At 33.9% G+C, this 17,902-nt stretch overlaps 2 protein-coding genes across 2 annotated transcripts in view; both read right to left on the bottom strand.

Annotated features, from left to right (window-relative positions):
- The window catches only part of LOC106690053 (odorant receptor 10-like), a 55,318-nt gene that overhangs the window by 5,292 nt on the left and 32,124 nt on the right, over positions 1-17,902 (bottom strand). The gene's annotated exons all lie outside the window — the stretch shown is intronic.
- The window catches only part of LOC106690052 (odorant receptor 4), an 8,781-nt gene continuing 5,820 nt past the window's right edge, over positions 14,942-17,902 (bottom strand). The window contains exon 5 of the mRNA XM_014435318.3: positions 14,942-15,159. Within this exon, the coding sequence (XP_014290804.1) occupies positions 15,106-15,159 (54 nt within the window). The 3' untranslated portion in view covers positions 14,942-15,105. The remainder of the gene's footprint in view (positions 15,160-17,902) is intronic.

Here is a 17,902-nt window from a genome sequence, read left to right as displayed (position 1 = left end):
TATATATATATATATATATATGTGTGTGTGTGTGTGTGTGTATTGGTAGACTTTATAGGCTTTGAGGCTGGTAAAGTTAAAGAATTCAATGAAGATCAAGGGTTCAGGCTGTCTTTTTATACAATACTAAAATTAAAAACGAGGCTCTCATGTTTTAAGTTTGTTTAATATAATTTTTTATAAATTTCACAAATCAGAAACTTGAGTTGGTCAAACTGAATTTGTAAGATTTTCTTGAAGCTTTAGACGATTTTCCAGATATTTGGCTACAAAACAACTATTAAATATCACAATTTTGAGAAAAACCTGTACATGACAAAACGGAGTTAATTTACATTTTCAAAACATGAAGTAACTAAATTATGAGATAAATTTTTGATAATTTTCAAAAGTTACTTTTTCCAGATCTTTGCTTATATGATATATATAATAAAACTCCCTATAAATGTTAGTTAGTTCCTTGTTGCATATATGGGCTCAAATAGGCTTAGTTTTTCCTCATATTATATTTAATGGAATTTTGATTAATAAAATGTAACGAATAGATAAATTTGAGTTTTAGAGGCTTTGTATTAATTTTAATAGGATACTTACCATCGTCTCAATGCATGAAGACCCAAAACAGAACAAGGATACTTCTAAAAATTGAGAGGACAGCATTTGGATGAGTTGAAATAAAAAGCTGATTTCACATCTTTTTCCCTAATGAAATAAGGAAGATATATATAGTTCTAGTAATTTATTCCTAAATCATAAATTTGATTAGACTTACAAGTATAATTTGAACAGCTCCCATAGATAAACCAAGAATTCCAATTCCAAGCGTGATAGTGACCAGAGGGTTGTAAAGCTTCCTAAGCTCATCGGTGTACCTGCAGTGTAAAATTTATGAATTGAAAATATTTGCTTCCAATTAACTTTAAATAATGGAAAATATGTTACCTTAACAGTTTTTGATGATCTTGAAGGCATTCATATAGTTCTTCATAAAGATTGTTTTGAATAATATTTTTATGCTTCTTACTTTGTCCAAAGTCTTAACTTTAAATTGGATAAACGAGCTCCAAATACAGCAAATTGTGCATAAAGACACATCAAAACTTGATAAAACACACAGAAATACAAACTGACCAGTGTTGAAGACCATGACAAACCAAATGTTTCATAAGCATATATAAGCTCATAATATGGATATTCGTCCATAGGGCAGGGGTACCAACCGCTCAATATCTTCTTTTTGCCCGTTTTCACCGCAGAGACACTACCGATGTGGTGTTGGAGATATTCTATAGGTACTTTCGGAAACATTATATAAATTAATTGTATACCTCCATTACAAATAAATACCACAAAGCAAGTTACATTGAAAGCTCTGTTCGTCCGAATATATAAATCTCTAATTTGGTCTTTCATATCTTCAGGTATATTGATAAAATCTTTACTTATCATGTCGTATAGCCTGCAAATCCTGTCCAATTGAAACCAAAAGATAAGCACCCTGCAGCAATTCTGCAATGCAGGCAGAGCGTCAAAATTCACAAACGTGATCTTCTGTAAGTCGAATTGTACCTTGAAGAAACTTTGCACTTGAAAAACAAAATATGGAATTGTTATTATTAGCGACCCAAATACTTGGATATTGATAATCATGCTTTTCTTTCCCCTTGTTCTGTAATCGTTAAGGGATTTCCACAACCCGAAGAATTTGAGGAACCTGATACTGAGGCCGTCGATAACATCTGAGTCCTTGATCTCGTAGCCCATCTTCTTCGACTCTCACTTCCCTACTGATGGTCTGCCATTGTTTATTCTTTATAAAAACTACCCTTAATGGAAGTATTATCTTATTAATGTTCCAATTACTCAAAAGATGAGAATGGTAATTATTCACTAGTGGAATGACGTAAGCTTATAGGAAGTTAATTAATTGTCGTTTTCCTTGAGGTAGATCCATATTGCATGTTGGGGAAAAACATTCCATCCTGTAAAAGCTTAAATGTTTTATGTAAATTTGAATGTTTTACAGGGAGACTTTGGCAATTGCTTAATTTATTTTATGGCAATTATAAACATAAACGGACACATAGTAACATCTTATTTTACCTTTTTCTTATTATAAACTTATAATTTCATAAAGAAACTCTCATGTCACCAGATGAAGCATGATGAATGACCACATATTTCTATTATTTGAACTAATGGCTTAAGTAATTGATCAGTATATGAACACAAAATAAAAAAAATCTGATTTTTTAATTCAGGCTACTTTCCTCAATGAAATGATATGGGGTGAAAGAATAAATTTATTTTGGGACGAAAGCCCCCTCAGACTAATTAGATATTTTATGATCATTTGCCTGTCAAATAAATTGATTAAAAACGAGGTATTTAAATTACAATTTTATTACCGCGATTAAAGTAAGAGCTATACATGCTGTTTACATTGTTTTGTTTAAAGTATAGAACGGCACGTTGGCAAAGTAGTATGCGGAGATAATTCCAGAAGGATCTTGTGCAAATGACAAAAGTTTTCTGAATAAGGCTGTACTATAAGAAGACAACGAGAGATATCAGGGCTATCATCAAAAGTATATAATAGAACTAAAAATATTTTGAGATTATAGGATGATAAGATACAAAATGTAAATTAAGGTAGGATTAAAATTATGTAAATATAAGTGAAAAGAAAATTATATACAAATGAACAAGAAGAAGAATTAAACATAGTTATAATATAAAGGAAACAATGATAAGTATATATAAAGTAATCAATTTGGATATAGTATATGATAGATAGTTAATGGTTGTACAAACAGTTGAGAAATAAAAAAAGTAGGTAGTTGTTTAGGTTATAAAAACTTGGAAAACGAAAAAACCAAAGTATTTATTTCCATAATATTAGATAATTTTTTATTTTATTTTTTTTTTACTTTCCAAACGAGTATTTCAAATGTTCCGGAAGATAAATAATTTTCAAGCTATTTTAAAAACCAGGAAAAATGAACCCGTTTCCATAGGTACGTCGATACAAGCTCTTATTTTGGCAATTTTTTGACAACTGAATATTCTCCCACACGAAATATGATCATGAAGAAGATGGTCAGGTGTGGGGTCAAAAGGAAATCACCGTTTCACCCCACATTGTAGAGCTTCATCAGCGCTACAAGTATTTTGACATTGTAGGATAATAAGATACAAAAAAGTAAATTAAGTTAGGGTTAAAATAATGTAAATATAAATGAAAAGAAAATTATATACAAATGACTTTGATAAGCATATACATAAATAAAAACAAAAAATGAATAAAAAAACATAAATTGACGTTTTAAACGTTCTTAAAAATAAGGTAATAATGAGGTGACGTACTAACACGTGTCCCGAAACGTGATGCCGTTTTTCAATTTCAGGCGTTTTTTAAATATTGCTCGATTAAACTATTTTAAAGTCTCCTCTTCCCGTTTTAAGCTAATATTTCAAAAGTGATATAGGGCCTTTTTATAAGATATATTTTAAAAAACAGGTATTCTAATTACAATGCAATTTTAAAATTAGAGCTATTTATGCTGTTTACATTGAGACGATAACTTGATTTTGTCCGAGGGAAGGAATAGGTGTTGGTTAAAGTAAGAAAATTATATTCAAATCATGGCTTCACGGAGCGCTGAGCGATCACCTTCGATTGTACCAGATAGACCAAGGACTGGAACCGGACGTGGCTATGCCAAAGGCAATTGCGGCATACAATCATTCGGTGCACACTGTTACGGGGTTTTCGCCGTTTGAGATCCTTTCCGGGCCTTGTGGAATCCGGTGGGACTATAATGGCACTGCAGCGGACGGTGACGAGATAAGAAACACATCATATCATTAGGAAAAAGCTATGGGAAAATTGGAGAGGGAAAAAACAGAAGAGTAGCTCGGAAGAATTTAAACCTCACGGATAGGAAGGGAACGATAAAAATCGGGACAATTGTATAGAGAGAGTTGGGATCGAACAAGGGTTAGGAGATACAGCGATACGAGGGAACATTCAGAGCGATAATAATAAGAGAACATAATGTTGTAACTATTGAGAGTATTAGAAAACCCAAAAAGCGCAGGACAGTTCATATAGAACAACTTTAAGTCCCACTAACCGAAACACCTGCGCAAGAGTAATCCGGAGTGTCATAATCTCAATTTATCTGTTGTGTTATGTTTTCTTAAGTGGTGATTTAAGTTTTGTTTAATTTATCTGTGATTATGGCGATGTACTGAATAAATTATGTATACAATTTTTTTAATTGTATAAATTCATGATTTTTTTTTGCCTTACTTATAGTTTGTAATGGTGTTTATGAGGAGTGTCAAATCTTTTGTTTTGTTTATTGTATATACTTTATTGTTGTTGTATTTTATATTAATTTATTGTATAGTTGAAGTTTACGAGGATTGTTCGTAAACTGGTGGAGGGGGTTACATCCTTATTCAGCTGTTATTTCAATGTCAGGTGATCGAGTAGATCAGCTGATCGAAGATGGATATATGGAGGTACAGAATACAATAAAAAGCAGTCTTTAAATAACAAGCGAGTTGGTCATTTCAATATCCCTTTTCTCTTTTTCATTCTTTGTGCTCACAAATGTTTAACTTATAAATATATATAAGTTACGGTCTGACTCAGCTGTTACTTCGTTGTCAGCTGTCTGAGAAGATCAGCTGGTCGAATGTATATAAATAGATGTATCGAACCCAATAAAGCCAGTATGTACAGTACAGACTTTAAATACCAAAGTAATATTTACTTTAAAGAAGATTTTTTTTATTTTCTCAGCTTTCAATTTTTTTTTTCTATTCTCTCATTTTTCTTTTAATTATGGCTGCCAACAGCTTCGTCACACAAACGGTCATGAACCTGGAAGCTTTAAATCAAAACGGGGTTCAGAACCCACCTCCCGTGGAGGTGACTCCTACACCCCCGGGGCTTGCCCTGCGGATGCTTTAAAAGCATCAGTCGTCTGCAGAGTGAAGAGGAAGCGTCCAAAATCAGATTCAGGCTGACAAAGAGACCCCTTGGAGAGTTATCAAGGAAAGATTAAAGAAGGCATTTGGAGGAGGACGGTGGGCCCCAGAGGAAGACATATTCATGATGATCCGAGAGACAAAGAAATCGAAACAGTCTAGTGGGCAATATGCCGCTGAACTCCTGTTTCGCCGGATTCCACAAGGCCCGGAAAGGATCTCAAACGGCGAAAACCCCGTAACAGTGTGCACCGAATGATTGAATGCCGCAATTGCCTTTGGCATTGCCACGTTCGGTTCTAGTCAATGGTCTATCTGGTGCAATCGAAGGTGATCGCTCAGCGTTCCGTGAAGCCACTCTACGCCTCTACTTTTGGGGTGACCTGGTGTGTTGAGATGCCATATTACATCTAAGTCCTTCATTTCCTTTCATATCAAAGAGTTGTCAAATTCTCTTCCACTATCGATGGATGCACTCAACGATGAGATGCGTTCAGGAACTCCGTAGAACTGAAATCACAAGCGGAGAGCTGCCAATACTGCTTCCGAAGACCTATCCTGCACTTGGCAATGGCGCACCCACCTTACTGCAGAGGTCAACCATGGTACCCCTTCCATGTAAATGTGTCAATTTGTAAATCTTTGGGTGGTGCATCTTCTTCTGTCTTCCTTCAGGCAGATGTGTGTTGCACTTAGTGCGTAGACAAATCTTGCAGCTGCCTACAACCTCAGATATAGTCTTCCTCATTCCCCACCAAAAGTATCTTCACTTTAACGCTTGCATAGTCTCGTGGATTCCCCGGTGATTTGTATTACCCTGATGATACGCTAAGGTGGCTTCGTTGTTGTTCGTCTTCTAGAAGAGTTTCCACCATCAGTTTGCAACGGATGAATGTCCTGTCCATTCCAATCTGTTCATCACGCCATAGCCGCTTGATCTTCTCTCAAACGGTTTCGTAGCCAACGTACAGGTGATACTTTTCTCCCGGCTTCAAAGCATTATTCAACATTCTACAGATCTGGCCATTCTTCACGTCTGGTTACGACCAGATCGTCGTTATTTTACTTCTTCCGTACTCACTATGTCATTCCGGTGGTTTTCGTCTTCCAAATAATTAGTCTCTTCTTGTCATTAATTATTTCCTCCATTTCCTCTATGTCCCCTGGTCTTTCTACAACCAAACTCTCGTTATTCGAAGATTCTTCCCTATCATCTTCTTCCGCTTCATATAGATCTTCCTCTCCCATTCCCTCATGACACCGGACGGTTCCCCATTTTCTTCTTCCACAGCGTAGTTATGGCTTGAGACTACCAATCGGCCACCATATTTCCTTTGTCGGTTTTCTATATAACCTCTATGTTATAATGCACTAGGAGCTCCTTCCATCAAGTTATCCTGGCTGAAGATTCCTTCAGTTTTCCCACCAACTGGAGTGGTCTGTGGTCAGTATATACCTCGAATCTTCTGCCGAACACATATGATCTAATGTGATCGAAGGCCCATATTATTTCCAAGAGTTCTCGCTCCATTGCGCTGTATCTATTTTCCGTCTCCGTAAGACGCGGACTAGCGTATGCTACAGGACACTCTCCTTCTTCAGTCTCCTGTCCCAACACCGCCCCGAAAGCATACTAACTTGCATCTGTTGTGAGCGTAAATGCTTTTTCGAAATCAGTGAATGCAAGATCTGGTTCCCATTGTAGCTGCTCAATGCATTTTCTGACGTTATGACTCATGTGTGGCGTGACTACTATCGTGCTCCTTTGTTTAACAAATTGTTGAGGGGCACAAGATACTCCGCCATGTCCGGAACAAACCTTCTGTAATAATTTAACACCCTTAGCAATCGCCGTATTCCTTTTACGTCTGTTGGTACTGCCATTTTCTGTAGGGGCGACACCTCCTGAATGTCTGGTCCCAACCCTTCCTTGGAGACAGTATGTCCCAAAAAATTAATCTGGTCTTGCCCTATCATAGATTTTCTCGAGCTAGCTTGAGTCAAAATTCTCTTATTCGCCGGAACACACTCCCTAAAGGGTCCACGTGGTCCTTTTCTGATCTAATGAAAACTAGCAAGTCTAAGCAAGTCAAACTAGAAAAAAATATCGTCATACTCGGTCAGTATTTTGTTCTTCCAACTGAGTAATGGCACCTGCTCTCGCTTTTCCGTCGCCCATGAGTTTCTGACAGCCGTATTCCCTCCAATTCTAATATCCCACTGACCCCAACTGTTTCTTATCTTTGCTCCTATCTTTTCCAATAGATCACAGGCAATAATCATGTGGTGATGTCGAGGCATTTTCCCCATTACATGGACTATCTTCTTCCCCTCAGCCCCCCACTTGTCTAATTCCATTTCTGCTTCCCCTTCAATTCTGGGACCACCCAGAGTGATCATCTGACAGTTAGATACTTTGACCTGTAGTTCCCTTTCTCCGCCACTCAATATCTCAAGGGCCTCTCGACAGACAATAATGTTAGAGCTACCAGTGTTCCTGTTCGCTGGTAATAGAGGCAAACGGCCGTGCTCTCTTCTCACATGGTGGTTCTTAAACGTGCGGTCCCCCCTCTGTACGAACACTCCTTAGAACTCTCTTCGTGTTCTAGCTGCTTCTCCTGTTCGCCTTCAAGTTCATCTCTTGCCTTGACCGTCCTCTCGCTCAGTGTCTCCTCTCTCGGCTTCTGTCTCAGAGATCTCAGACAAATCGGTAGCTTTATTCGCGGATCCATTCATCCTTTGAGAGATTCTCCTCTGTAATCTTTGTGCATTGACTTCCTTCGGTTCAGGCTTATTTTGCCTCCTCCTATGGACACGGTCAGGAAATATGTCCTTCTGTCCCACATTCAAAACAAGGGGTGCGGGGACATTGTGCTACCAGTTGCCAAGCTTTGCCCCACCCATGGCACTTGCGGTCTTCTCGGTGGTCGATACTTCTTCTTTTTTCCTGACTTGATCTTCTCTCAATGGTTCCGTCTTTTCCTTGAGTTTGTCGTGATATTCTCTCCTCCGCCATATTGGTGGATTAATTGGTGGACGTTGGTCTCTGACTGAAAATGACTCTGGTCCATCCTGGTTCCTCCACCTCTCTAGCGCTTGCGTCCACAAACGAGCGCTCTCTTGGAAATCCTTCCTTCTTCCCCAGCTCTTTTTCCAATTGAATCTTCAGTAATATGGATAGGAATTGCATCTGACCCTGTACTTGGGTTGTCTCCATCATCTCGCTGAGTTTATCTGCGATCCTGTTGTAGCATGCCAGGAGTTCCGCGGCATACTGCCCACTTGACTGTTTTGGTTTTTAGTCTCTCTGATCATCATAAATATATCCTCCTCTAAACGCCTTCTTTAATCTTTCCTTAATAGCTCTCCAAGCGGTCTGTTCGTCCGCCTGAATCTGATTGAGGATGCTCCTTTTTACTCTGCAGACCACCGCAGCTTTTAATGCCTCTGCATCTTCACTATCGAGTAGATTTTCGATAGACTTCAATTCGGCTTATATGTCGGTCACACCCTTTTATGCAGTGGCTTAGTTCTCTCGTCCCTCCGTTAAACCATTCGAGGTCAGAAACGGCCTTCCTTAAGTCTTGGGCTGTTGCCGTACGTACTTTTATCCACTCCAGTGTTGAGGCGTTGGCTTCTGCTAGTGAGACTTCTGGCAGTGAAACAAGCTCCGGGAGTGGAGGATTCACCGCCATGGGAGGTGGGTTCTCGACCCCATTTTGAATAAAAGCTTCCAGATTTAAGACCGCTTGTCAGACGATCCCATTTGCAGCCATTATTAAAAAAATGAGAGAAGAAGAAGAAGAAGAAAAAATGGAAGATAAGAAAACAACAATTACATTTTTTCTTGAAAATAAAAATTACTCCGGTATCTAAAGTTTCCGGGTTTCGGCTTCAGTTAAAGGTTTAAAGGTACGGCTGACCGTAACTCCCCCCCACCGGTTTATGAACAATTCTCGTAAACTAATACTATTTAATATAATAACATAGAAAACAAAAACAATAAAAATAAAATCCTGTACACATATCATACTAAAAACTAACATGCTCTCCGAAGTAAATGCATACATAATTAAGTAAATACATAATTTAAACCTAAGAATAAAATAGAACAACTCTTCATACAATACATAAATAAGCTAAAAACAAAAACAATATTTACAAAAGTCAAAAACAATAAATATGATATATAACAAATTTTTCTGTAATATAATCTGGTGGTGGTTGGCAATATGAGAACACTCCAGTTATTATGTTGTCATTGGAAGTTTTAACTCTTCAATATGGACAGTTATCCACTTTTTAGGTTCTTTGATACTTTCTACAGTGACAATGTTGTGTTCTCTAATAATTTTTACCCTGAATGGACCCTCGTATCTCCTTACTCCAGTTGGACCCCAACTTTCTGAATACGATCGTCCCGATTTTGATCGCTCCCACCCTGTTCTTTAAATTCTCCCGCGCCACCTTCCTGGTTTTTTACTTTTTCACTCTTCCTCATGCCTTCTCCCATAACTTTCTTCGAGCGATATAGTTGTTGTGTATCTTCTCACCGTCCACTGCCGTGCCCTTATAGTCCCGCAGGTGTCCTCGAAGCCCAAAGAATGGTGAAAACCGCGTAACAGTGAGTACGGAATGATTATATGCCGCTATAGCCTTAGGCATTGCTTCATCCGGTTCCAATCTTTTGTCGATCTGATATAAGTGAAGGTGGTTACTCAACGTGCTATGAAGCCGCTGTATGCTTCCTCTGCTCTTGGGGTGCCCTGTTACGTGTTGAGACGCCATGTTATGTCCAGGACCTTCATTTCTGTTCGAATCATGGCATTGTCGAATTCTCTGCCTGAATCTGAAGAGATACGCTCTGGAACTCCATAGAATTGGAACCACAATCACTGCCAGCACTGCTTCCGACAACTTGTCCAGCACCAGGTGCGCCATTTCCGCATTACTGAAGAGATCAATCATTACTTCCTAACTTTATCCTGGAAACCACACATCGCCACAATTTCCCATCGAACCATAGCTACATTTAAGCAATTCAATACAATCCGTTATCTCCTCCATTTAAAACCTTTCCTCTCTTGTTTTCCCCACTTTGACTATGGCTGCCTGATATAAGGTGGATTCTCGCGTAATCTCGAATCTAAACTTAAACGTCTTATGAATTGCGCAATACGATTTATTTTCGGGATCACCAGAGAAACGCATATAACCCAGTATTACCCCGAGCTGAAGTGGCTCTATCCATCCTTCCGATGCCAGTATTTTCTAGTTTCCTTTTTATTCCAAGCAATTAGTACTCAACGTCCCTCCTATATCCTAGAAAACCTGCAATTCAAATTCTCTATCCAATCCCGTACTACCAGGTTCCGTTTATCTGACATATACCCTCAACCTCACCGAACTTCTGCGTTTGATAAATCGTTTCGTTTTTTACCCGAGCTGTATATCTCTGGAACTCTATTCCCTCTATTTAACTAGCTTTTTCTTCACTAATCTAACCCATTATTATAATGGTACAGATATTTTGTAATTAACTTTTTGTTTTGTTTTTATTTAGCCAGTTAGTTTTTTAATTGATCTATTTTTTTTCTCTCTGCATATGTTATAATTAAGTGTGGCCACTCTGTTTTATGGACAATAAATGCTATTATAAAATTAAAATTGCCTTTGTAATTGTTCTTATGGGACCTAGTCCCAGAATAAAAAACTATTTTTCATTTCATTTCATTTTCTCTACCTCTCTCTTCACTTAATCTATTTTAGTTTCTTTCTCAGTTATATCATTTACCAAAATAACGAAGAACATACCAGAGAATATTAAAATTCAATTTGAAAAACTCAAAGAAAAATTAAACTGTTGGGCATCCCAGATTAAAACTTTCATTTCTCAAGGGCAAGGTAAGGCTGGTAAAGGTTCCTTTTAAACCCCTATCCACCATAACAGTGACAAATGATAATTTCTAGTATAATAATAAGAAAAAAATGTTTATTACGAAATAGTTATATGACACATTAACACCCGTGGGCAAAAGTTAATATTACTTAAGGTATACTTAAGTAAGTAATTTAAATTAAGTGATCGGTCCTAGTAATATATGTGATATTTCTTGACTATTATAATAAAGACATTTCCCGTTTTTGGATTCCTAAATTCTCACAGAGTCAAATATAATAATTTTAATTTTTTGCTTTCTTCCCCATAGTTCAGGAGGTTAAAAGAGAACTGTTAATTTACCCAAATTTTTGATTACTTTAATGAAAACTATGTACAGTTAAGAGTCAACTGACCAACCACAATGAAGGGGAATAAAAATGTGTTGTTTTTTTTTATACAAATATAGATATTTTTTTATTTTTGATATTATATGAGATTCATCAGATTCTTATATAACATTCTTTTTCTTTACAAATATTCTTTGTTTCTTAAAATTCCTTCTACGGAGTTGAAATTCTTATTTACAATCGCTGTTGAACTAGAGGTATGGTAGCCTTTTGTGGCAGCCCTTACATTGCGGGATTGAAGTCTCTTCAGCTATTTGCAAAACCTCAGTTATAGCTTGGTACCTATCATCGATAGTTTAGTTATTTGGAAGATTTTTAGGTCGATCAGTTAACGAAGTGAAAAGAGACCAATCTATTTTTTTTCTAAAATTCATCTGGGTACAGTGTGATTAATGCAATTGGCACTCCTAAGCATTAGATGGATTAGAAAATTGTCACTGCCATATGATCATGGTAGAACTGTCCAATCTATAGCATCGTTCCGTGAACTACTGCATATAGAATATGAAAAGAAACCGTCAGTTCACTAGAATTTAGTTACAGAACATCGGTTAAATTTAAGAAATTTTCTAGCATTGGACCTCTGGAATTGGTATTTTGGAAACCCCATAATGGGTTGTGTGCATTGAAATCGCCGGTGCACAAAACTAGCTTTGTCAGCTGTCTTTGGATTTGGGGAAGGTGTTCTATCCCTATGATGTTAATCTTCAAATAAATATTACAAACTGCTCAAAAGTTGTGTAGGAATGAACTGTAACTCCTTTTACTTGGAGGGGAGAGTCTATTTCTTTCTGGGTGGGAATAGATTGCATCTTTTCCGGCTATAGCTAGTAGAACATCATTTTGTATATTTAAAGATTCTTAGTTGTAGTGAGAAATTTTTGTTTATCTTTTTATAATGTTCAACTTCCCATGCTTTAGATTTTTTTTTTATAGAAAACCACATATTGTTATGAGAATCTTGTAAATGTTTTCAAACGCAACAGTTGGCGTGAGCGGAGAGATTGAGCGAAATGGGTTACTTAATGGAAAACTGTTATCAACATTTCTATTTTTTATTTTTATATTTATTTTAAACACATTTTTATTTGTGACACATTTTCTAGGATAGATAAAAGCGTTTATTATATTTTTTTTAAACTTACATAATGTTGTTTTTCAAAAACGAATTTTCGATATTGTCTTTGTGTTCATTAGCAGATTCAAATTTGTAAGTTCACTTCAACCGCTGTTTTTATGTCTGGAATGGAAGTATTAACATCATACTTCAAGAATGGGCATTGATGAGTTAAATATTATAAATATGTGACTATCTTGTTTAAACACAATAAAATTAATTCACGTTTGTGTTTTGTTGAAATATCATATGAAATACCCGACTAATATGAGGTTGAGAAAAAAATATTAAATTAGGTCCAGCAAAGCGGACCCTCCCGCTCAACATAGTTTAAATGCGCACACAGCGCCATCTTTTCAGCACACACAGTACATGCCTGCACCCTTAGCGTTCCCAGGTGTAGAAAAAGGAAGGAAACTTTAACTTGCATATTTTGTATTTATTTATTATTTATTTTTCAATTTGGAGGGTAGGAAAAAAAATTAAATTAGGCTTAGAAAATAAAAATAAAGAAGAGAAATACTAGTGAGTGAATTGGAAAAATACCTATTAATTATGCTCGCACTGTTTAGTATACTTGTATAATTACCTTAATATTTTGTTGTATCTATGTTAGATTAGGTTAAAGTTGTAAAATAACTCATTAGATCTTTATATTCAAATAAGTATAACAAAGTGTCGATATCAAGAAAAAAAAACAGAAAGAGTGTTAGTTACAAATTATTGACCTGCAAAATAATTCAGCTGAAAATATTTCCTAATATTCACGCCTAATAGGGATATTTATTCCTTTTTGAAGAAACTTTTTGAGCTTCGAATAAATGAGCTCGAAAAATAAAAATTTTACAGTGTTTTCATTTTGGAATTCTTAGGTTTTTGAAAATGTGCCTAGCACTCCTGCGAAATTACTGTCAGTTGAAGATAAGTCAACAAACTGCAATTTGCCATTATATGATGTATCGTGTCGTTAATATTTGCGAAAATTGGCTACAACGATATTTTATTGCTCAGCAATGTCCTATTACTATTCCCTTTGCTTGAGGATACTATCTCCAAATACATTTTTTATATTATTATAAATGACTTAATTTTATTGAAAACAACTGAAAAAATATTGAAATAATTACAGAATGGTTTATTATTTAAATTAATTCCTTTTCATATCAATAAATAATGATAAATCGAGGATCATCGTTTCCTGACCTTTAAATTAAGAAAAAAAAAACAGCCTCATAATTTAGGAGAAAAGCCACGAAGAGTAGGAGGAGGATTTTTTTAAAAATCTAATATTTAGATTCGACCCATGTTCAAAAAATTCTCAAATTTTGAAGGGAGTTTAAATTTTTTTTTTTTTTATTGTTTATCATTTTATCGCTAATGGGAAATCAAACAAATTAGTCAGATAGCAGGCTCTTGAACCGAAATTTTATGAAGTTATATTATAAATTCATTACAGTTTCGTTCCCTAAATACAGAAATAATTTTAGAATTTATAAGTCATTTTATTAGTCTCTAACTGCAGTGATGAACATTCTATTTCGACATTAACCCGTCATCCAACTGATAGAGCTATTGTTACCAGTTAGACAGTTACCAATATTTGTTATAAAAATATAACTTTAGATTTTTGGTAAATTCACATCTATCTTCCATTTTGATAACCGGTAATCCAATACTTCGGTTATAACCTATCTTCTAGAATGATTTGTTCTTTTTCATACTTCCATTAATCAATTTTTTCAATATTTTTTAATAAAATTCTATATCACCAAGCCTCAAGATATATAATCTAATTACCTTTTGTTTTAACATTGTGACTTAAAAAGTACAATTGAAGATTTTGTTTAATTAGAAAAAAAAATTCATACTTAAAAAAAACAATATTATTTAGACACATATTTATCGACTTCTTTCGTGATGTTTAATTTTGGTTGACAGATTTTTTTTTAATCAATAATTTTTACTGTACACTGAGAAATATCGAATTTTTTGTTCACCCTCTTATCTAATTTCCAAAAGAACAATACACACCATTTAATACCTGGGAATGATAGAGAAAAAAAATTTATTTTATAAAAATAATAATACGATAAGGCCCTTAAGATCTCATGGATAAGTGCCTTGAGGTCTCCATAATTTAGGATTTAAGATTTTAGATCTTTAGTAAATTCATCTCTATTGTCCAACATGATAACTGGTTATCCAATACTTCGCTTATAACGTATGTGCTAGAGTGCTTCTTTTTCGCCCTACAGTTTATTAATTTTCAAATAAAATTCTATATAACCAACCATGCCTTAAGATATACAATCTAATTACCTTATTATTTTTTTAAACATTATAACTTATACAGTACAATTGTGGATTTTATTTAAATAGAAACAAAAATTTCATTCTTGAAAAATTATTATTTAAACACATATATTACATTCTTTAATGATATTTGTTTCAAATTTATAGATACAAAAGACATATTCGCAAATATTTCCAGAAAAAAATATTTTCACTCGACATAAGCGTGTTATTAATTTTTAAGATCAATTTTAGTAGACTGAGAAATGTAGGTTGAATTGTTAAAGAGAAAAAAATGTATAACAAGACATTTCATCAGATTTTTTATTTATCAATAGATACGATAAACAATGGTGTAACATATGGATACATAAAAAACTGGTACACTGACTGGAACAACTGAGGTTTTAGTTAACCATCCCCGACAGTAAAGCTGCTGCTGAATACGTGAACTGCGCAATCTGAAAAAATTAAATAAGACTTCGATTAATAAACATTCTATAGTTTTCTTAAATATTTCCAAAATGGGTAATATTTGGTAGAATAATAAAAATTTTACTAAAACGCATACAGTACAAAAACTATTAAGGGGTCTATTGGTCCTTTGCACTGAACTACCACTTCGAGCCTATAAACTTATGTAACGATTAGAATACATATATATCAAACCTTAACAATATACAGAGTGTTCAAGAGTCGATTGACTATCCCCATTTTTAAGAGTATTGAGAATTTCGAACTTAGAACTTCCTAGTTCTAACTGTGACGGATGAAGTTTAGTTTGATGATGAACTGATGAAGTCAAATTTGTTGCTATAACCTACTTAACTCTGGAATGTCAAATGGAAAAAAATATTTTCGTTGAGTGATTCTGATAGAAAATCTAATTTAAAAAATAATTATATTTTTAATTTTTCCGATCCCACGAGTCGTAAAACCGTGAACCTCAATGTTTATTTTTGAAACGATTTTGATGAATCGTGTGTAAATAGTACAGAAAACGAAAAAGAAAAATCGCTCAAGGATTTAATATGTTGTAAACAACAATCATGATTTGAGTATTATTAGCCGCGAGAATCGTATGCCTTTCATAATGAAGGCATTACACTAATATGATAACGGGTTTTCAATCGTATTTCCAAATAATATTCACAAGTATATCCTCTTTACATATGGTAATAATAAATTCCTATTTATCAACTACTTATTCTCACTGAAACTTTTTTTTTAATAAAACGTATATGCTATAATTTTTGCCAACCCACAAAAGTCCGTGGCATTGAACCATGTGCCGTCTACCTTTCTTGGAGCAAAGGTAGTCCTAGAAAAATATTGAAAATGAGGTTGTTTAAAAGTTCATTTTTATTGTGCATCTCTTAGAACCTTTGAGGTTTTTGTTTAGTGGCACCAAACTTCATGGGTCATCAACGCTATTTATATTTTATTTAATTTTGCTCATATTCGTTTAATTTTATTTATTTTTTAATTTGATTATTTATTATTTTATTTATTTATTTTATTATTTATTTTTTTCTTCCGTTCAATGTTCGTTATATTTTTGTCAGTAAATGTTGTGATTTTAGAAGCTGAAACACTAATTCTATTGTTTTATCATCGTCTCCCAGAGTTTTTGAAATATCTGGGTTTAGTCCTAAGGTATTGAGGTGCAGTGTGAAATATGGGTATTGTTGGAAAATATGGCTTATTGTCAGATTATTGTTGTAATACTGGCAGTTCGGAGGCGTTTCTTTTGAAATAAGATAGGAGTGGAACTACAAACCTTATAAGTTGTATGTGATATGAACCTTTGAGGTGTAATACAAACTAGATAATTAAAAAAATATTTCTAAGTTAAGAAAGAAGGATTCAAAATAATCGTATATTTGTTTATGTGTATTTATTTATAAATAGAGATTAATAAGGATTAATTTTTTTAGCTTTTAGAATAGCATTCATTATATATATCAAATTATTGCCTTCTAAAGAAATTTCAATTCTAAGAACTTTAAACAGTATACTTTTACTTCATATCCATGTTTCTAACACTAAAAGTTTGATTGTTTTTAGTACGTTAATTATTGCTTAGATTAGAAGAAAAAGAGATAGGAAAACAAATAATAAGACTTAATGGAAAGAGCAACGTATTTATATACTTAAAAGTAATAAATTGGCTAAGAGCCCTGACCAGTTTAATACTTATTTTACTTTCTTATGAATTTTTCTTTTTTCATTTTACAAATAATACAAATCTTTAGTTTTATAAAAATTATGAATATAACCAATATTAGCTCTAAATATTTTTTAAATACTAACATGCATATTTTTAAATAGCAAAATGCATATGAGTCAATGCATATACGAACTCATTAATCTATTATTATTACTTTTACAATAATATCAATTTTAACTGTATACGATATTATATTATATACCTATATACGTATGTATAGATTTATAGAAGTATTTAGTTTCAGTTATAAATTATAACCCAAATTCTGTCAAAATGTTGATATATTATTGAAATATTGCATTTTAATATTGATAGACTATTGAAGTACTGTATTTTAATATTGATCTACTTTGAATATTTATTTACTAATTTACTAACACAAATTGGTCCAGTCTTCATGTCTACGCCCCACAGCTTGTAATATAAGCCAATATATACATCATATCTGATCTATCAAAATTTTCAAACAATCTTAAGTAGGATTTTGGATTTATTGAGAGGTTTTGTGGAGCCTAAGTTTTTCAACTCCAAAAAGGAAGAAATCTATTCTACATGGATTAATGAAATATTATTAAAGCATAAACAGTAGGTGAGGATAACGTAGACTTAGGAAACATCAGATTTAACTTTGAAATGTTGGATGTTTAATATGGTGTTTTCATCTTGATGTTTTTTAACTTGATTATTATATATAACTTAACTTAATTAAACTTGAATATTTCAAGTCATAATCATTTATAAAACAAGAGTAGAAAAAATTTCGAATTTTTTTTCGTATTTTATATTATATTATATGAATGTATGTTGACCATTTTTTAAAGATTTTAATGTAATGTAATTGTGCATGACCATGTAGGATTTTTATGTATACTTATTCTTTATTTAAAAATTCTACTATTTATTATAATGAGAGAGAATTAGATGTAAATATATAGGTAAATATTAGAAGAAAAAATTAATAGTATTATAAAAAA

Source organism: Halyomorpha halys, unplaced genomic scaffold, assembly GCF_000696795.3.
Source record: "Halyomorpha halys isolate HHAL.00 unplaced genomic scaffold, Hhal_1.1 Scaffold1561.1, whole genome shotgun sequence".
Classification (NCBI taxonomy): domain Eukaryota; kingdom Metazoa; phylum Arthropoda; class Insecta; order Hemiptera; family Pentatomidae; genus Halyomorpha; species Halyomorpha halys.
This window is presented reverse-complemented; position numbering and strand designations above follow the sequence as displayed.